At 42.5% G+C, this 21,709-nt stretch overlaps 2 protein-coding genes across 2 annotated transcripts in view; one reads left to right on the forward strand and one right to left on the reverse strand.

Annotated features, from left to right (window-relative positions):
• The window catches only part of LOC148043354 (dimethylaniline monooxygenase [N-oxide-forming] 2-like), a 26,429-nt gene extending 19,411 nt beyond the window's left edge, over positions 1-7,018 (reverse strand). Inside the window, exons 1-2 of the mRNA XM_087726674.1 lie at positions 6,630-7,018; positions 2,292-2,337 (exon numbers count right to left, since the gene is read on the reverse strand). Coding sequence (XP_087582800.1) covers positions 2,292-2,337; positions 6,630-6,745 — 162 coding nt within the window. The 5' untranslated portion in view covers positions 6,746-7,018. The remainder of the gene's footprint in view (positions 1-2,291; positions 2,338-6,629) is intronic.
• A 3,339-nt stretch (positions 7,019-10,357) lies between these two features.
• Positions 10,358-21,709, forward strand: part of LOC106538503 (flavin-containing monooxygenase 3) — a 51,971-nt gene continuing 40,619 nt past the window's right edge. Inside the window, exon 1 of the mRNA XM_087726672.1 lies at positions 10,358-10,401. The gene's annotated coding sequence lies outside the window, so the exon portion shown is untranslated. The remainder of the gene's footprint in view (positions 10,402-21,709) is intronic.

Raw genomic sequence — 21,709 nt, forward strand, 5'->3', positions numbered from 1 at the left:
TTTACATCTTTTCCCTGAGCTAATGAATCTTTGCTGTCACTCTGACCTTTTGCTATTTTAAAGGTAACTTTTTCCTGCACTTCCTAGGTCTTTTGTATTATTTTGTACTCTGCAGGTATTTCTAATTGTCCTGATATCCTGGTAATTATTCTCAGGAGGTTTTCTTTTAGAATGTATGCTGGCTTTGTTATTCTAGTGACTTCCAGTTTGGTTATGGGTTATACTGGTCTTCCTAATATAACACTGTCTTGGTGAAGTTCCCTTCTTACAGTACTTTGAAAACATGTCTGACATATTGGAAACGAAAAAAAATAGCACAAGATTTCAAGTTGACAGCTGTGACCAGGGGGGCATTTGCCCAGGTTCGCCTGGTGCACCAGTTGCGCCCCTACCTGAACTGGGAGGCTCTCACAACAGTCACTCGTGCCCTTGTGACCTCTAGGCTGGAGTACTGCAACGTGCTCTACATGGGGCTGCCCTTGAGGAGTATTCGGAGACTTCAGCTAGTCCAGAATGCAGCCGCGCGAGTGATTGTGGGTGCACCTCGTTTCACCCACGTAACACCTATCCTCCGCGAGCTGCACTGGCTACCTGTCGACCTCCGGATACGCTTCAAGGTGCTACTTACCACCCATAAAGCCCTCCATGGTAGTGGATCTGGGTACTTGAGAGACCGCCTACTGCCAATCACCTCCACATGACCTATTAGATCTCATCAATTAGGCCTCCTCCGAGTTCCATCCGCTGGTCAATGCCGACTGGCAACCACGCGGAGGAGAGCCTTCTCGGTGGTAGCTCCGACCCAATGGAACGATCTCCCTGTGGAGATTCATACCCTCACCACCCTCCAGACCTTCCGCACAGCCCTCAGAATCTGGCTATCCCATCAGGCCTGGGGCTAAAGATTGTAACCCGCCCGAATGGTATGAATGTTGCGTTTTAACCATGTATTGTCTTATATGTAAAAGTCTGTTTTCCCCCCTTCCTTTGGATTGTGAGCCGCCCTGAGTCCCCCCAGGGAAAAGGGCGGCATATAAATAAACCTCTAATCTAATCTAATCTAATCTAACCCAATGTATTTAACTATTAACTATTTATTTAACCATGGTCAATGACCAAAACATTTTTTTTTAAATCATACACAGTAGCTTAGCACAACTAAGACTAAGAGTCATATAAACAGCCATATAAAACCTAAAGCTTTAGAATCACATGCATGCACACAGATGTAGAAGCACACATGCATAACTATATACCTAAAGGAGTTACATTTGGCACAAACTGAGAAGAAAAACTCAGCATATTGTCTCTGTGCCCATCTGCTGGTCGAAAAGACAGGGTATGGCTGGCTGTTTCAGATTTACAAAAAAGGAAATACATTTGTTCATATAGCATTGTGTTAATTTAAAATAATCCAAAGAGGCTGATGGAAACCTGTTTATTTAAATTGTAGAAGATTTGGGCCACAAAAAGTTCTCTTCAGGAAAGGTTCTGAAACTTCTGGTTTTCATGCTAAATATAATAGTTAAAAATGCACACAATCTGATCATAAACAGTAAAACAGTCAAAAGCTCCCCAACTACATAAATCTTACACCAATTTTTCCTTTTCATCTTATTGATGTTGCACCGATGATCAAATGGTAGCTCAGCTACCTCATATTTGAATATTACAAGGTAGATAGTTGTTTTTTTATTTACTATCTATCTATTTCTCTTCTCTCCCATCCATATAATTAATAATCAACTAGGTATCTCTTCAGAGGTGGGATTCAGCCAGTTAGCACCTATTCGGTTGTTAACTTTCTAATCAGTTTGGAGAACTGGTTGTTGGAAGAAATCTTCTTTTGGTTTTTTTCCACTTTAGAGGGCTAATCCTTGTTGTTTCTAGCCTAATCATTATTGCCCTGCTTACTGAAACTGCCTCTCCGGTTAACCCCTTATTACATTGTAACAGCTAAGACGAAGCGCCCATCAACGTGAGTGACATTGAGTTGGCCATGGCCACCCAGTCACATGACCACTGTGCCCCACCTACCCAGCTGATCATTAGGGCAGAGAACCGGTTGTTAAAGTATTTGAATCCCACCTCTGTATCTCTTGATAGATAAAAGGGGATATATCACCCTAATGAGCAGAATCCAAAGTAGGAGATTTTTGAAGAAAAAATTCTTTGATGAAAGAAAAAGGAATACTTGTTTGTTGAGGACAAAAAAAAGAAGTATTCTAGTGATTCTAGTAGATGGGTTAGTTACATACAGAACAGTCAATATCGCCAATGAGAAAACATACCTGGAATCTCCATAGCCCCCCTATATCCTCATTTCTCTCAAAACATGTTTCGTTTTTTTTTTACGTTTTTTTTTTTTCGTTTTATTGCAAATTTATATGCCGCCCTTTTCCCTGAGGGGACTCAGGGCGGCTTACAGCAATAAAGGGAAGGGGGTGCAAGACAAAACTTAAAAAGAAAAAAAAAATCGTGATTAAAGGAAATTGGTCATAAAAACACAACATTCACTCAACATTCGGGCGGGGTGAGAGTAATCCTATCCCCAGGCCTGACGGGATAGCCAGTTCTTGAGGGCTGTGCGGAAGGCCTGGACTGTGGTGAGGGTACGGATCTCCACGGGGAGGTTGTTCCATAATGTCGGAGCTGCAACTGAGAAGGCTCTCCTCCGCGTAGTCGCCAGTCGGCACTGACTGGCGGATGGAATTCGGAGGAGGCCTACTCTGTGCGATCTGATGGGACGCAGGGAGGTAATTGGCAGGAGGCGGTCTCTCAAATAGTCAGATCCACTACCATGGAGCGCTTTATAGGTGGTAAGTAAGACCTTGAAGTGCACCCGACGATCAACAGGTAGCCAGCGCAGCTCACGGAGGATTGGTGTTATATGGGCGAACCGTGGTGCGCCCATGATCACTCGCGCGGCCGCGTTCTGGACTAGCTGAAGTCGCCGGATGCTCTTCAAGGGCAGCCCCATGTAGAGCACATTGCAGTATTCCAGCCTAGAGATCACAAGGGCTCGAGTGACTGTTGTGAGAGCCTCCCGGTTCAGGTAGGGCCGCAACTGGCGCACCAGGCGAACCTGGGCAAATGCCCCCCTGGTCACAGCCGACAGATGGTGGTCAAAACTCAGCTGTGGATCCAGGAGGACTCCCAAGTTGCGGACCCTATCTGAGGGGAATAAATTTTGCCCCCCCAGCCTGATTGATGGAACGTTAACCAAATTTTTGGGAGGAAAACACAACAGCCACTCGGTCTTTTCCGGGTTGAGTACCAGTTTGTTAGCTCTCATCCAGTCTTTAACAGCCTCAAGGCCCCGGTTCATCACGTCCACCGCTTCATTGAGTTGGCACGGGGCGGACAGATACAACTGCGTATCGTCCGCATATTGATGGTACTTAATCCCGTGCCTCCGAATGATCTCGCCCAGCGGTTTCATGTATATGTTAAATAGCAGGGGGGACAGAACCGAACCCTGCGGCACCCCATAGGTTAGGGGCCTCGGGGACGATCTCTCCCTCCCCACCAACACCGACTGCGACCTGTCCGAGAGGTAGGAGGAGAACCACTGTAAAACAGTGCCGCTCACCCCCACCTCCCGCAGTCGTCGCAGAAGGATACCATGGTCGATGGTATCGAAAGCCGCTGAGAGGTCAAGGAGAACCAGGATGGACGCATCGCCTCCATCTCTGGCTCTCCAGAGATCATCGGTCAATGCGACCAAAGCGGTTTCAGTGCTGTAACCGGGCCTGAAGCCAGACTGGAAGGGGTCAAGATAGTTAGCTTCCTCCAAGGTACGCTGAAGCTGTAAGGCCACCACCTTCTCAACAACCTTCCCCAGAAAGGGGAGGTTGGAGACTGGACGATAGTTGTTAAGAACTGCTGGATCCAAGGACGGTTTCTTCAGGAGGGGCCTCACCACCGCCGCCTTAAGTGCGGTGGGGAGGTGTCCCTCCCGAAGAGAGGCGGTGACAACCGCCTGGATCCAGCCTCGTGTCACCTCTCTGCTGTTGGCAGTCAGCCAAGAGGGACACGGGTCCAGTATACAGGTGGAGGAACTTACAGCTCGCATAGCCTTGTCCACATCCCCAGAGGCAACATCCTGAAACTCAACCCAGAGATGGTCTACCAAGTTATTCCCCTGTGTCCCGGCTGGATCTGCAGGGGTGGAGTCCAGTTCCGATCGAAACCGAGCAATTTTGTCCGCCAAGAACTGACTATATTCCTCAGCCCTTCCCTGTATGGGGTTCCCCGTCTCCCTCCTATTTAGGAGGGAGCGGGTTATCCTAAACAGGGCGGCTGGGCGAGACTCGGCGGACGCTACCAAGGAGGCAATGTGTGATCTTTTGGCAGTTCTCAGTGCCCAAATATACTCCTTGGTGCAGGCTGTCAACAATGCTCGGTTCGGTACGGACCTATCGGATCTCCACCGGTGCTCTAGGCGTCTCCTCCGGCGCTTTATCTCGCGGAGCTCCTCGGTGAACCAAGGGGGTCTCCGCGAGCCGCTGACCCGGAGGGGCCGTAGTGGCGCAATTCGGTCAAGAGACTCTGATGCCGCCGAGTGCCAGGCCGCAGCAATAGTCTCCGCCGAACTGTGGGCGAGAGCATCTGGAATGACCCCAAGCTCCGTCTGGAACCTAACAGGGTCCATCAGTCGCCTGGGGCGGAACCACCTGGTCGGTTCCTCCTCCCTACGGTGGGGGTTTGGCCTCCGGAAGTCTAGCCTCAGTAGGTAGTGGTCTGACCACGACAGGGGAATGGTCTCATTTCCCCTCAGACCAAGATCATAATTCCACTGCTCCGAGAGGAATACGAGGTCGAGTGTATGTCCCGCCAAGTGGGTAGGGCCTCGAATTACCTGGGTCAGGCCCATGGCTGTCATGGAGGCCATGAACTCCTGCGCTCCATCAGAGTGTTCGCCGAGCGAAGGCAAATTGAAGTCCCCCAGAACCATTAGTCTAGGGAACTCAATTGCTAGCTCGGCTATTGACTCGAGGAGCGCAGGGAGGGCCGCTGCAACGCAGTTGGGAGGCAGGTACGTTAGCAGCAAACCCGCTTGACCCTTGAGGTCCAACTTCACTAGCAGGGACTCACACCCGACAAGCTCCGGAGCAGGGATCCTACGAGGAGCTAAAGACTCCCGGACTACAATAGCCACACCGCCACCCCTTCCCTGGGCTCTCGGCTGATGAAGCACCTGAAACCCGTCTGGGCACAGCTCTACGAGGGGGACTCCTCCCTCCGTGCCCAGCCATGTTTCAGTAATACATGCCAGGTCTGCCCCCTCGTCTACAATCAAGTCCCGGACGAGGGGAGCCTTATGGATAACAGACCTGGCATTTAGCGACAGCAGCCTGAGACCAGGGTCCTGATCGCTCACGCCATCTGACCTTGGAGTGGGACTCATAGGGCCGGAAGGAGGGATCTCTGCAATATAGCGAACCCTCCTTCCCCTGTAATGGCCAGCCCTAAAGTCCCCGCCATATCTGCCTCTCCCTGTTATGACCGCAATGCTCCGACTCTCTCCCGTGGGCATAATTCCCCCAACCACCCCAATGGCCCCCGCATGTCCCGCCAGGTCCTCCGAATCAGGCATACTCAGGCACTCACACAGGCAGTCCCCACAATATAATTAAAACACAAAAAGAATACAGCAATAATAGTACTAAAAAGTGGGTCTTTCATACTAACTCATTCAGTCTCACGCACTCAACATACCCATTTAAAATTGCGCAACACAGAATTTAAAATTATAAGTTCCAAAAGAGCCAGCCTCCCTTCCTCCAGTTCCAGAGAAATCCAAGGCCAAAGTCCAAGAACCGTATTCTATAAATAGTTGTAGATGGAGGGGGGGCAGAGCACAGGCCCCAGGCATCAGCCAACACCAGCTTTGCAAACCCACACCCTCCAAATCCAGATAGAGCGTGGTATAATAAACAATAACGGTCCATAGGAGATAAAACGGTAGTATGCAGGGGGGTATCTTATCTTCCCCTTCTCCTGAAGTCCTGGAGCGGCCAAAGTCTATATGTCCAAAGTTTACAAGTGACTGGAACCAGTTAGAAGGGGGAAAGGGGGGGTGCCAACTTAATATCCAGTTTTTAAAACGCCAAGTTCCTGTCCCTGAAACTGCCATCCTCTATCACTTCCTTCCCCAAACCAAATGCACCATAAGTATGTATACCATAAAATATCAGGATGTTAAACAGATGGTCGTTGTTCAGTGGTAGCAGGTGGTGGGGAAGAGCAGTTGTTCCGGGCCAATGCCGATGGTCGCAGGCCAGGCAGTAAAACTCGCATAAGTGAGAGCAGATAGACAGGCAAACGTGGCTCCACAGTGGCAGGGGCAGACAGGAAGGGAAAAAAAGTTGTCCAAACCACGGGAGGGATAAAAGGAGAGGCTCCAAGGTGAGAGGGTAAGCACTAAAATACAGGATAGAGGAGGGACGGGTGTTCAGGCAAGCTATGATGGTAGTGGCTAATTCGCCCAAGCCACAATAATTTCCTCCTCTTTACCTTGATGGTTATGGTAATAGTGCAGATGATAATAGCCAATTTCAAATCCCCCAAGCTCACCGTTCCTTTTCTGGTTATAGGTAAAAATCCGGAGTTCCTCTCCACAAAATGTTGGCTGAAGACCCTCTTCCAAACAGCATTTAATGGCCGTAAGGCCACTCGCCCCAGCTCCAATGATGGCTACTCTTTTGGCCATTCTGTTCTGCAACAGGGAGGAACAAGCCATTATATTTTTCTTTCACAGATTCTTAAAAACTATATTTGACCAAATCAAATCAATACACAGCAAACAACGCATAACCACAGCCTGTCCAACTAACACTTGTGGTACAAATCGGAGAATTAATATGTTGCCAGCTGTATTTCAGCTGTACTTCCACCAGTGAAAGTCTGGAAAAATCATGCAGGATTCGATATTTATTTTTAATCAATGCACACACTTGGAAAATTCTTCATTTTGATTTAGGAAGCGGAAATGGCACATTTGTGTGGCTCTGTAAAAATATTTATTATGGCACCCAGATCAAAGAAGCGTCTTGCTACAAATGTGCCTAAAGAATCTAAAGAATTTATATTGGAACCACAGCCTTTGTCTCCTATGCCCTCTACTGGAGAATTTTTAACACAGGAATACTTCTTTAAAATGTTTAATGATTTTAAACAAGAAATTAAGGAATTTGTATTGGAACTATATGATGATTTAAAGTCTAAAATTAACCAAATGAAGGCGAATACGTTCGCAGCCGTGTCTGCTCTGTCAGATTATTCTGCTGAAATAGAGAATAAATTGGAAAGCTTGGAGAAGGCTAATTTTAATTTGACTACTAATATTCAAATATTACAACAAAAAATTAGAGACACTGAAGAACAGCTCGTGATGATAAATTTTAATAGGAAGGCATTCGCAATAAGAGTTAGAGGATTCCGTGAAAAGGAGCAAGAGAATCTGAAACAGACCTTTGCTGAAGCCTTCAGCCATGCGGTGGGAAGCCCGGGACTTAACTTTGATTGGCAGATTCGGAAAATCTATCGCCAGAACTCATTGGTAGCGGAACAGCGACAGCTCCCGAGGGACATAATTATATATTTCTCCACAAAAGAATCCAGAAATGCGATTGTGCAAAAGTTTCATAATAACAGTCTCCGAGTTGATGACCAGGACCTGATTGTCTTCAAAGATATTCCTTTCCAGATGTTGAGAGCAAGAAGGGACTACGCCTTTTTAACTAAAGAGCTTAGGAGTCAACAGATTTGATACAGATGGGAGGCCCCTGCCGGCATTACGGTCACATTTGAGAATCAAAGATTTCGTCTTAACTCTGTTTCGGAGGCCCGAGATTTCTATCGTAGGACTTTGAAGGCGGGACTTCCTGACTCACTTGGAAGAGAGGAGAGACAAGCGGAAGGAGAAGGCAAGCGGCAGGCCGCGTGGCTGCAAGATGGAGGGGGTAGCCTTTCCTCCATCGGAGAAGCAGAAAAACGGAGATCGAGAATTTAGACATTTTAAAATATTTGCCAAAGTTGTGGACCGAATGGGGGTTTGCGACCTCTCTCCGGTAGAAAAAGCGGATTAATTCTTATTAGAAGGGAAAGTTGGGTGAAATTACTTTGAGCTAGATCTTAAATTAATGTCAGCATAAATTTGATAGTGGTAAACATCAGACAAGCAAGGGATGAGGGTAAAATATATGCGGAATGATTTACGTTGTTTAAAGCTTATTAGAAGAGGAAAAGCCGGTTGGGATTATCTTAAGATAGATGTAAAATGAATGCGGAATGAATTATGTTATTTAAATTTTGTTAGAAGGGACTACTTTAAAACAGAAGGTTAACTGACTTTTGTTGAAAGTATTATTTGAATATGTGGAATGATCCATGCTATTTAATTCTTATTAGAAGGGAAAGTTGGTTGAAATTACTTTGAGCTAGATCTTAAACAAATGTCTGCATAAATTTGATAGTGGTAAATATCAAACAAGCAAGGGATGAGGGTAAAATGCATGTGGAATGATTTACGTTATTTAAACCCTATTAGAAGAGAAAGTCGGTTGGGATTATCTTAAGATAGAAACTGATTTTTGTGTAAAGTAATACTTGATCTACGCTGCTTAAACTTTACTAAGAAGGGGAAGCTTGGTTAGATTATTTTGAATTATTGTTTGAAAAGGAGGTTAAGAAAGATTATTTACGCTGTTTAAATTTTATTAGAAGGGAAAGTTTGATTATTCTTCTGTAAAGTAATATTTGAATATGTGGCATGAACCACGTTGCTTAAATTTTATCGGAAGGGATCAATTTTAGTTAGACTGTATATTGATGCCTACACAAATTTGTATAAATGTTTACCTGAATATAAGGTTTAGGAAGAGGAATGGGAGAGTCTACAGAAGGTTGGGGTAAATAACAAAGAAGTAAGAGACGAGAATAAAATATAGATAGAATGACTTATACTATTTAAGCATAGATAAAGATGGGGGGCTGAGATCAACACAAAGAGTGGTTTCTTTTTTTTTCTTTTTTTTCTTTTTTTCTTGTTTTTCTTTCTTTTGACATATTACTTTTATTTTTAATCCATATGTATACAAGATACTTTAGACAGAAGGTAGTGCCAGGTGTGGGCCCTGGGAAGTCGGGAGGATTAGGGATGGGGATTTGTGGGGGGGGGGGTGGGGGGGTGTTAACACAGTCTCAATAAGAACAAGAATGTATTTATATACGGTGGTTTTTTTCTCTTTTCTTTTCTCTCTTTTTTCTTTATATATATATATATATATATATATATTTTCCCTTGGTTTATTTTACTTTTATCAGTTTAAACAACACTCGAATAAAGGCATACACCAAGGAGGGAGGTAGAGGGAATGAAGAGGGAGGAGTAAGGAAGGAGTAAGGGGAATGTAAGGAGGGCGTGTGGGGAGTAAGGGGAGAAGGAAGGTTTGAGGGGAAAGGGAAGTAGGAGGGGAGTGTTAGAGGGAGAAAGGAAAGTTGGAGGGGGTAGATGGGGTGTATGGAGGATGGAAGTGTTAGGTGGGGTTGTGAATGATGAGTTGTGTTCCTTTTTATTTTGTTTGTTTTATTTCTTTTTTTTTCTTTTCTTATAGTAAATACCCTGTATATAAGTGATTGCAAATGGAATGTGAAAATGAATAAAATATATTTAAAAAAAAAAAAAAGACAAGGAAGACAGCAGCATCCAAGTACCACAAACTACTGTTGGAAGAAATGTCCTTCTGGGTCGAGCTCCGAGTGGGGGAAAAGACACTGGAGACACTAGGAGGACCCAGATTGCTGGGGGAAATATGCTAACCCTGTAAACTGCTTAGCACTATAAAGCACTGTGAAGCAACAGGTAAGTCGAAATGCTATTTCTATTAAAAAATGAAAATGGTACAACAGAATCACAGCAACCCAAACACTGATTACAGTTAGATATCCACTGTTGGCCCTTTATTTCTCCGCAATGATGCCAGTTTACCCCTTGTGAGTCATTTACCTTAGCCTCTAAGTTCTAGGCAAACATTTTAAAGGATCAATAACTTTTTAGGAGCTTCATCATTCAAATAGATACACCTGGATTTTTCAAGTGGAAAATGCCTCTGCAAAGAAGAATCTTTCCCCAAAAAATGTTTGGCATTGTCCGGAAGCTTAGAGCTTGCATGGACATCCCTTCCTATACTTTTCCGTTTCAGGAATGCTGTTCTAAGGAATACAGAACAAGAATCAGAGACAGAAATATTGGTATAGTTTTTCACCCCTTCCCTTCCAGCTCTTGACCTGTTACTCTTATATTTACACTCCCTCGGCACACAACACACACACACCTCACCTTACTTCTTTTGGCTGTTGCCCTTCTTGTTCTGTCAGCTTCTTTAGAGCGCACAAGTGACCCTGGCAGGAAAAGCCAAATGTATTTCCCTGCTGGTTTTGGAGGTTGGCTCTGAAAGATAGGAGGAGTTCCCTTAGAGCAAGATTACATAACTTGTGAGCTGATTGTGCTTCCTAAGTGTTGGCAGCCTTTAGGGAAAGTTCAACACACTACACAACAGGAGAACGAACAGTTCTTTAAAGAAGAATGGGAACTACCTGACTCCTCAGGTGTCTGTTGTTTGTTGATTTTTAACTCACCTCTAAATGATTAGAGTTAGGAATGAGTCATAAGCTGGTCAGGTTTGTTAGGAAATGGCTACTAACTAGGCTAGGTGTCAGCGTTCCAAATACCATGCAGAATTAAATCAGAGTCAAAGGCAAAACTATCCATAAAATACCAATTTAATAAGACAGGCATGTTGGCATTGTGCTATGGAATTCCAATACTGGAAATGACATCAGAATCCCACCCAGTTAAAAGTTCGTGATCTTGTCCCCACACCCACAATCCATCAGATGGTCCAATCTTCTTCTTCCACGCTGGCGTCTCCACCCAGCTGCTTCCGGTCAGGTGTGAAAGTGCGGAGACAAAGGATGACCTTGGCTTCTAATAAAGAATGAAAAATAATACATTCCACAATCCTACTCCTGTCTATTTCCCCCTCCCATCGACTATACTAATGAAACAGCATAATGAAATAAGAGAAAGTGTGGCAGGCCAAAATTCTAAAAAGAATATAAATGAGGGCCTGATACTAGGACAGTTAAATGTCATAAAATAAAAAGCTGTCAAATTAGATCTGATATACTGATGTTCAGTTGATAATGACTGAAACTCATAAAGGGATTGTGAGTGGTGATCACTATATCATAAATCAAAAAAATCAAAATTGAAAGACAATTGCAAAGCAGAGAGAAGCAAGAAACTAGGGAGCATCAAGGGAAATTTCAGTGGGAACTTTCAACACTATGCTGGGATCCCATCTTAAAAGCTACAAGTGCTGCAGCCACCACCACTTATTTCTTTCACCTACAAGTCTCTAGTACTTCCCTCGGTGTAAGGGAGGTGATTTGTATCAGCATGTACCCGAGAGGTTTTGACAATAGCAATAGCAATAGCAATAGCAATAGCAGTTAGACTTATATACCGCTTCATAGGGCTTTCAGCCCTCTCTAAGCGGTTTACAGAGTCAGCATATTGCCCCCAACAATCCGGGTCCTCATTTTACCCACCTCGGAAGGATGGAAGGCTGAGTCAACCCTGAGCCGGTGAGATTTGAACAGCCGAACTGCAGAACTGCAGTCAGCTGAAGTAGCCTGCAGTGCTGCATTTAACCACTGCGCCACCTTCAGCTTACTTCTGCTGAATCTCATAACTTCTACTATAATTGACGCAAATACCCTCAGGACCAACTGTCTAGAGTTTCTATTGCTCCATTCTCTGCTAGAAAAGATAAAAGAGAAAGGAAAATAGCTTTAGCTGCCCAGTGGTGACAAAGATGTGGAACTGCAGTGGTGGAAGCAATATAATGAAAGTGCCTAAAAACTTGAAGCAGTGAATGAAGTCAGAAGAATTAGTGAACTAAGTAGAGAAACGAGCACAGAAGAAGTTCTGGAGAAGAGTTTCTTGTGACACAAGTTGAGGGGGAAAGCATTACACGGCCTACATAAAATAACAGGTATTACTTGGAATCAGTTCTGTGAAAGCATGCAAAATAAAGCACAAAAGTTAATAATAAATGGTGATACTTTTACACAGGAGAGCCTCTGCAATATCTGTACTACTTCAGTGAAGCTGAAATAATGCTTAATGCACCATATTTCCCAACCTTATAAGGAAAGAAAGCATACTGTTCCAGAAATCCAAGAACATTGTGCAATACCCCAAATTCTTCATATTTAGTGGAGAGTGGTTGTTTTTTCTTTTCTTTTGTTATACCCCGTTCTGGTTTTTCCTATCCCTTGCAAGGATCTATAAATGCAAAGGGGTGTATAATTGCTGTCATGTACAGCAGAAAGTCAAAAGAATTATAAATCCTCCTGAGTTCTGATCAGCTGTTGGTCCAATCCATGTTATCTTGTGACAGAAGAAGATACAAAGACAGAACTGCTTTTTAAAGTTCAGAACAACTATTTTTTTAAAAAAACCTTCCAGCATCACTTGGTCATTTTTTGTGCATTACAGTGCACTAATAAGGAAAATTTGCAAGGAATGAAGATATAAGAAGTATGAATACAAATGTGTAAAATGTTATCTCCTTCTCTGCACTAAAAACAGTATATGTGTGCAGTTCCAAAAGCAATTATCACAAAATTCTAGTAATCAAAGCAAAAACAGCCCCTTTTCATTGAATATGTACAATTCTCATAAGGATAACATGTCTTTCAGTAGTCACCTTTGAAGATTCTCAATATTCAGTTAGGATCCACATTCTAAAAATGCCTATTGTGGGAAAAATAGGAGGAAGGAGTATTAAATATCTCTGCCATTTTGAGATATTTAAAAAAAAGTGGGATATAATTTTGTTAAAGTATGAAAATACTAAACTGTTACAAATGCAATTGGAAAATATCCTTCTGTTTCAGGGTCCAGCCTAAATAATTGTATGATCCTTCGCTTGGCAAATTTTTGTAATGATTGGCAAGCACAATTTCTGGAAAAAACCAAATTTAATGTAGATAACTAGTTTAGTTTCAGCTGTGAAGGAAATCTTGAAAATAAAACACTGCTTTTGATAGGCAAGATTTTCCTGCACTTAAGCAGATTTGTGCAATATTTTGATTAGCACCGAAGAATTGATTGATTCTTGCTCAAGGGAAAATATGCTGGGAATTTGACCTTTTCTTTGAATTGTATTACATATTAATTCAATCCCCTTTGAAGCACTCTCAGAGCACTAAATTTCTGACCTGGTGAATGATTTTTTTCCATTGTTTCTAGTTGTGTTCTATCCTGTTACTTAATTTTCTAGTAAGGAAACTGCAATATGTCTAAATATGATGTATAAAAACCTAAAAGGCTTGAGGGTCAGTAGCTGAAATACTCGAGCAGAGCACATGGCTGCAGTGTTTTCTGAGAATCAGACTAATTTGGAATAAGCAGCTTGAAACCACTAGCTCCAATTGCATCAGATCTAGTAAACAAAAATGTTCCCGTCACTTGTAGCACTTCATGCAAATGGTTAGGACAGTACCAATCCATTTTGGCCAGGATTTCACAAGCACAACCAGAAACCAATATTGCCCTAAAGTTGTTCACACTATGCTTTGTAAACTAAGATCTCTAATCTCTAATCTACTTTGCAAGGCAGGCATTCTCTTGTCCACATCCCAGAAATTCCAAATTGTGTGCAGTGATACAGAACAAGTCACTCTTGGTTATAGCAGTAAAAGCAATGGACGCTCTTCTTCAGCTCCATGGCACCTTCTCTATTTGCATTCTTGCATGATGAGATTTAGTGCCACACTACGATCCAATGTCCAATCCACTTACAAACAAAGACATTCAGAAGGCCTTCAAAGTCATCCCAATTCCAGACAAAATGAGAGAAGCCAGGCTGTGATGGTATGGACAAGTGGTCAGAACTGATCTGTTGTGAGGTAGCCCAGATACCCCAAGGATGACCGGAATAACAATGGACGGACTGCCTGCAGGAAGACATATGAGCCATAGGTATGTGCTCTGCCGACATTGCATACTGGACAAACTGGTGGACAGAATGCAAAACTGCTTCTCCCATGATACAACAGGAATAACACAAGAACAAGAATCCAATGTTCAATGGATCCATGTCTTGAAAGTACTGCTCTGTAAGATATTTTTGGAAGTCTTTGCTGATATTTCTCTGTTTCCCTTGCATAGCTCTTGCTTTTGGAATCCAATGTTGCACTTCCCTGCTCTTCCATAAAAATCTTCGATTGCAAGAGAGGAAGGAGCTAGCCTAATTCATGTGGTAGATTTGAAGTCCCATAGTGCAATAACAAATGGTCTTAATTTCTGCATTTCTTTTCACACAAGGACAGTGGTGGGATTCAGCCAGTTCGCACCTATTCGGGAGAACTGGTTGTTAACTTTCTAAGCAGTTCAGAGAACTGGTTTTTGGAAGAAATCTCCTTTTGTTTTTCCCCACTTTACAGGGCTAATCCTGTAAGGAAGGCAGGGAGGAAACATTCTGGTGTTGTTTCTAGCCTCATCTTTATTGCCCTGCTTACAGACACTGCCTCTCCGATTAACCCTAATGACACTGTCACAGGTAAGGCAAAGCGTGCCCATTGACGTGCGGGACATTGAGTTGGCCACATCCACCCAGTCACATGACCACTCAGTTCCACCTACCCAGGTGGTCATTAGGGCAGAGAACTGGTTGTTAAATTATTTGAATCCCACCACTGCACAGGGACCTCATTTAGACAGCATAAATCTCCAATGATGTATTGAATTAAATTGTGAACCTTATGCTTTAAAAAATATCGTGCAATACAATAATAGTGGCAGGAGTAATGAGCTTCACTATAATATGTAATAAGGTGGTACATTACATCTCTGATGCTCGAATGGTTTTGCAGATTGAACCTACTATTGAAACTGAGATCAAAATGAACTATAAAGTTCAAAACTTTTCCCGACTTGAACGTATTCTTTTACAGAGAATGTTCCTGCTCTGTATGCAGAAGGAGGTGTCAGATTTTAACTGGTAGGTTCTCTGGCTTTGCCCATTAGTTGTTGTCCACATCCCATCATCTACTCTTTCCCCATCCCTTCACCCAACAAAGCAAGCTTGCTCTTTCAGTAGACCCTTTCAGCAATGCTTTTGCGTTAGCTGAAGGACCATTAAATCTGAATGTCAGCAACATTTAATGTGGTATTGTTAAGTGGTCCTAACCCTTTCTCACTTTTACATATTTTCTCAAGTGTCCTACACAGCAATTATAGAATCGGAGTTGGCAGCTTCTTAACTGTACTTTTAACAGGCTGTGTTTTCATGAAGTTTATTTTTTCAGTTTGCCTATCAGAAAACTCACACATACAGATGAACACAAAGCCCTGTAAAGATTTCAGCTTGATTACCTTATTTGCCTTGTCTAACTCTGTTTCTCAGTAGCATCAAATCATTATCAAAACTGGTGCTGCTGTTTCACATTCCATATTGAATTGCACATTAGATGAGCTTGCACAATTGTGACTGAAAGCCACTGTGGCGTAGTGGTCAAAATGCTGGATTGACATTGGTTCCACCTCATCTTCAGACATCCCAAGTCATCCTCTTTCAATCCACCCATGGGTGTTGTGAGAAAAAAAATAGGAGGAACATTTCCTTCTATATTCATATCCATAAGGTTGCCCAAGGCTTGAAAAATAGGCCAATCTTCATGTATTACTCAAAGGGGAGTGCGATAGGGGCTTTTGAATCCTTGGGTGAGGTGATTCCAGAGGACAGGCGCTGTGGCACCAAAAGTACTTTTCTAGGATTTGTTTAGATGATAATGCTAAATAGAGGGGACTTGGAATACACTGAATCTGCTGGAACGGCAAATGGGTGTAAACCATGGGACCCCATGCACTATTGGGGGGGCTAGTTGTTAGTCTAATCAATCAATCAATCAATCAATCAATTAATCGAGTCTAGTTGGCTCCAAGTGCTGTAACAAATAGCAAAGCAGAAATTGACATATTTTCAAATTATAAAGTATTTGTAAAATATTCAGGTGATAGGACGTCACCGTTGTACATCCTAATGTACAACTGCAATGTACATTTTGCTTTCCAAATTCCTGGAGATCTAACCCTAACTCTATGTAAATTTACCACCCAATGGGATTTTCCCAGGAAATGTAGCTAAGGCAGATTTGAAAAGTCTGTGCCCTCCTAAGTATATGAATGTGCTGCAAATCCATTGGCGATGTCCATTTTGCTATTTAAATTCTTAGGGATCTAACCCTAACCCTAATTAGATTTACTCCCCAATAGATTTGCACCTCAATGGGATTTTCCAATATATATTCTCAGGAACTAGAGATAAGGCGGGGTCAAAAGGTCAGCATCCTCCTAAGCACACACTGTGAGTCCATTGACGATGCCCAAATTGCTCTCCAAATTCATGGAGCCCTGTGAATGCAGTCTTTCCAGGTGGTTATTCTTGTTTATGCTAATTATAAAATCACATTAATTTTGTCATTTTCCATTCATCTGGTGAACATGATATTTAGACAACTTATTCACGTGAACTCATCGATATGGTTAAAATGTTTACATTCAAATGTCTGAAGTCACTGTTCAATTGTGTACACAATCCAGAGGTGGGTTCCTACCAGTTCGCACCTATTCGGTAGATCCGGTTCGTCAAATGTGAGCGAGGTGGCACAGTGGTTAGGGTGCAGTACTGCAGGCCACTTCAGCTGACTGTTATCTGAAATTCAGCGGTTCAAATCTCACTGGCTCAAGGTTGACTCAGCCTTCCATCCTTCCGAGGTGGGTGAAATGAGGACCCAGACTGTGGGGGCAATTTGCTGACTCAATTTGCTAAAAATCTGTAAACCGCTTAGAGAGGGCTGAAAGCTCTATGAAGCGGTATATAAGTCTAATAAATAAATAAATAAATAAATAAATAAATAAATAAATAAATAAATAAATAAATAAATAAATAAATAAATAAATAAATAAATAAATAAATAAATAAATAAATAAATAAAATAAATAAAATAAATAAATAAATAAAATAAAATATACCGAACCGCTTAGAAGAAGTTCCACCAGTGGACCCGGAAAGCAGGCCATACCTACAGAAGAGGTTCCAAAAAATTTTGAAACCCATCACTGACTCACTCTCTCTCTCTCACACACACACACACAAACACAGAGAGAGAGAGAGAGGGAGAAAGAGAAATAAATAAATAAATAAATAAATAAATAAATAAGAAAAAAAAGAAAAAGAGTGAGAGAGAGATGAAAGAAAAAAAGAAAAAAGGGACAGAGAGACAAAAGGAAGGAAAGAGAGAGAGAGAGAGAGGGGGGGGGGGAAACACATGGCCGGTAAGCCACTCCCACCAGGTCACATGGCTGGCAAGCCACTCCCACAAAGGAGGCCACACCCACAGAGTAGGTTCCAAAAATTTTTGAAACCCACCACTGATACAATCACAGATACATGAGCACATTTTAATACTCTTTGAAAGAAATATGACATGCAAAGTCCCTAAAACAATGGTATGTTCTATATTTAATCTGGCACTAGCGGTGGAGGGAATAAACTCTCTGAAACCACTCCTGCCAGCAATTAGTGCTCTGAACCATGTAAGATCATGGGACTCCTAGAGTCTTGTAAAATAAGAACCTTTGCAGCTGAAGAAAGAATTGTTAAGGGCTTTCTGCAAAAAGAGGTTTTACTACTTCACCAGAGATCAAATTGCTTAATTATGGATTTTACCAGGTATACATAATAAATTATAGAAGTTGAATTGCTAGATCCAGGAAGTCTATGAATATTCTCATGGATTACATCTCAACTGTGAAATGAATGCTAGTGGCATTATCCAAACCAATTCTTGCAAGATCTCCTGCATGATAGCAGTGTGCTGCTACACACTTTGCCCCATCCCCCAAGACCCAGTTAAACATCTTTTATGAGTACAGTCTTATATTTTTAAGGGGAAAGTACAAATAAACTCTTTTAGATTAAACTTTCTCGATATACATGCTGTCTGCTGAGAAATCTGCACTTCTTAGATTTATTACAAACTGGATGAATTATAGCTACTCAATTGGGAATGGGATCCATTCTATGACTGCCTTGGTCCGCCTGCTATCAGTTCTTCTTGCTATGTGACCATTTTCATTCCCATTTCAATTCCCTCTTGATATAAAGCATTCACGAAAGAGACCTAAAAGAAGATGGATTGACAACATCTGTAAGTATCGTGGGCCCAATTGGCAAAAGAAAGCTCAGATAGCTTATGATTAAAGACCAGGAATGATATAAATTGTCTAGAGTTAGCCTAGCAAGAAGGAGCTAAAGCTCAATTGAAAGAGGTTATTAACTTTTGATTTTCTTTCTAAATATATTTTAGACTGTTTTTATAGACTTATACCTTGTATTGGTTCTGGGAAGTCATGGGGGGGGAGAGATTGGAGGGGTTGGGGGGGAGGGTGGGGGGGAGGGAAGTAAATATTTGTAACAAAATTCAGCTTGGGGGGTGTTGGGTTTAAAAGCACTATGACTATACATGTATACTGTTTTGTCTTATTTTTTTAATCAAAGAAGGAGGAAGATATGTATAGTGAAATGGAATTATAAATACCATCAACACAAAATGGAGCATGCGCAGAAGCTGAAATACACCAAGTGAATGAGAGGAAGAGTGGGAAGCAGAGGAGAGAAGTAAGGTAGGAAGAGAGGGATAGGAGAGAGGGTGGGGGGAAGACGAGGAGAATAGGGAGGAGTGGAAAGGGGAGAGAGGAGAAGGAGAAAGGAAGGGGAAGTAGAGTAGAGAAGGATGATGGAAGGAAGGAAGGATGTATGGAGGGGGAGGAGAGAGGGAGAAGGAAGTGTTGGATAAGGCACAAATATGGTGTATGGAGAGCAGAAGAGCCAATAATTGTTTTTTGGGAGCTGATGGTAGGATGAATTGATGTAAATAATTAATAATACAACACGATATTGGCTATGTAATAGTATACATGTGATTATATATTATGAAGATGGAAAATTAAAAAAAACTTTATACCTGAAACATGTGGAAGAGTCCTTCACCCTGCAGTGGATAGACAATGGCTAAAATGATGATGATGATGATGATGATGATGATGATGATGATGACGACGACGACTTGGGAATGGTAAATGCCCTGTACATGTTCAGAGTTATTTTCACATTCTTTCAGTTAGTCAGAGTGAGTTTCTTCAAAAATATTTAATCACGCTGTGAGAATTAGATTTTTCAAAGTCCGTTTAAGAATTTCCCAAGTATCCCATTACACAGACTATTAAAAGTTATAGTGGCACAGTGCTTAGAATGCAGTGTTGAAGGCTAATTCCGCTGACTGCTGATTGCCAGTGGTTCTGCAGTTCGAGTTTCATCGGCTCAAGTTGACTCAGCCTTCCATCCTTCCAAGGTTACTAAACGAGGACCCAGATTGTTAGCGGCAATATGTTGACACTGTAAACTGCTTAAAGAGGACTGTAAAGCACTGTGGAGTGGTATACAAGTCTAAGTACTATTGCTATTGCTATCAAGAGCCAAGGTGGTGCAGTGGTTAGGGTGCAGTATCTGCAGTTCAGCGGTTCCAATCTCACCGGCTCAAGGTTGACTCAACCTTCCACCCTTCCGAGGTGGTTGAAATGAGGACCCGGATTGTTGGGGGGCAATATGCTGACTCTGTAAACCGCTTAGAGAGGCTGAAAGCCCTATGAAGCGGTATATAAGTCTAACTGCTATTGCTAAATATGTCTGTCCAAAATATCTACCAAGTGCAAATGGTTATTAATCCTGATGAGGCTGTCATTATCTGGCACAGACATTCAAGTGGGGTGGTGGCTCCATACAGAAATCCCTCCTGAAGGTGTTGCTTTATTGACAGCTACTTGGCTGGATCTCTGCCTGCCTGCCTGCCATATGATGTTGCACAATTAAGCAGAGCTGCTTCCAGAGTCAGGTTGAAAATATAAACTGAATGGGTGAAACGTGGATATCTGTCGCCACCTTTTGGAGGACAGAAAAATGTGTGGGAATGAATTCTATTTTCACTAACACCCTGGTTTAATTTTCACTGCCCTTTCCCAATTCTAGGAACCAGCATTCTATGAAGAGACCGCAGCTGTCACAGAATTCTGGAAGTGCCCCTCCCCAAAAATTCCAGCACACAAATGGATATTTATGGAACACTAGCTAGCCATTAAAAAATTATGACTGTTAACATGTTCTATGCTTACATATTGCTATTTTGTCAATAAAAAAAATTATGTTTCAAATTTCAAATGAAAATTATCGACAAGGAAACCTAAAGGAGAAGATTCCGCAGTGAAGCAACTACCAATTCTATAGCTTTGCTGTGATAACAGAGAATAATATTTTGTTTTCCTCCTAAATAGGAAGGAAATTATAAACAATGCGCTAGGCCTTTCATTTTGAGGGCAGGTTATCACACTTTTTATGCTGTTTGTGGTGGTTAAGGTGTTGAACGTGGAGTAGGGAATTCCAGGTTCAAATCTTATTGGGAATTCAATTGGAAAGTCTTGTAAGTAAGCTGTCTCCAGCCACCTCAGAGCAAAGTCTCTCTGTCAAGCTGAGAGGCTTTAATGGACACCAGGAGGAGGAGGGGACGCCGTCTCCCCCTTTGTGAAGCACACTAAATGTAACTGTGCTGCGCAAGGAAGTGACAATAGCAGAAAGTAAGAGATACGAGAGAGATGAGAGAGAGACAGACAGAGAGAGGAAGGGAGAAAGATATATATACAGCCCACCAGCACTTTAAAGTGCATGCCGCCACCCCGGGCCCGGCCATACAGCGTACCACCACTTTAAAGTGCATGCCAGCGCATGGCTTTAAAAAATAAAAAAGTGCCAGCCCGCGCACCAGCAGAGGCAGGTAAAACACACACACACAAACACAAATTACTTATAATAAAACAAATTACAATTACTTACAAATAATTTTGAATTCCTCCCCCCTGCCCCCTCCCTTGGACCCACATACCTTTTCCAGCTGTGTCAGAGGATTTCAACTCTCCTCTTGTCCGCCCTGATGAAAATGTAAAAAGATAGAGGCAACTTAGGCAAGATTTGCTGCTGCCAGAGCAGGAGGCAGAGAATGCCGTGCCTCCTTTGCATAAGGAATTTTTCGCCTTTTAACCCTTGCTTAACTCTGAGCAAGGGTTAAAAGGTGAAAAATTCCTTATGCAAAGGAGGCACGTCGTTCTCTCGCCTCCCCCTGCAGTTAGCACTAAGCAGAGTCATCCACTGTGACTCTGGCAGCAACTACCTTAGCCTTTTTCCTTTTAGTTTTTCTTTTCTTTTCATCATGACGCTGGTGAGGCCCTGCCTCCCTGACTGCACGTCCCTGTGTGAGAGAGATCCTGGAATCCTAGTGGACAATCACTTAAATATGAGCCAACAGTGTGTGGCAGCAGTCAAAAGAGCCAATTCAATCCTAGGCTACATTAATAGAAGGATAGAATCAAGATCACATGAAGTTCTACTACTGCTTTACAAAGCCTTGGTAAGACCACACTTGGAATACTTCATCCAGTTCTGCTCACCACAATATAAAAAAGATGTTGAGACTCTAGAAAGAGTCCAGTGAAGAGCAACAAAAGTGATTAAGGGGCTGA

Source organism: Thamnophis sirtalis, unplaced genomic scaffold (genome assembly GCF_051295495.1).
Source record: "Thamnophis sirtalis isolate CommonGarterSnake01/CBP01778 unplaced genomic scaffold, rThaSir2_p1.2 scaffold_12, whole genome shotgun sequence".
Taxonomy (NCBI): Eukaryota; Metazoa; Chordata; class Lepidosauria; order Squamata; family Natricidae; genus Thamnophis; species Thamnophis sirtalis.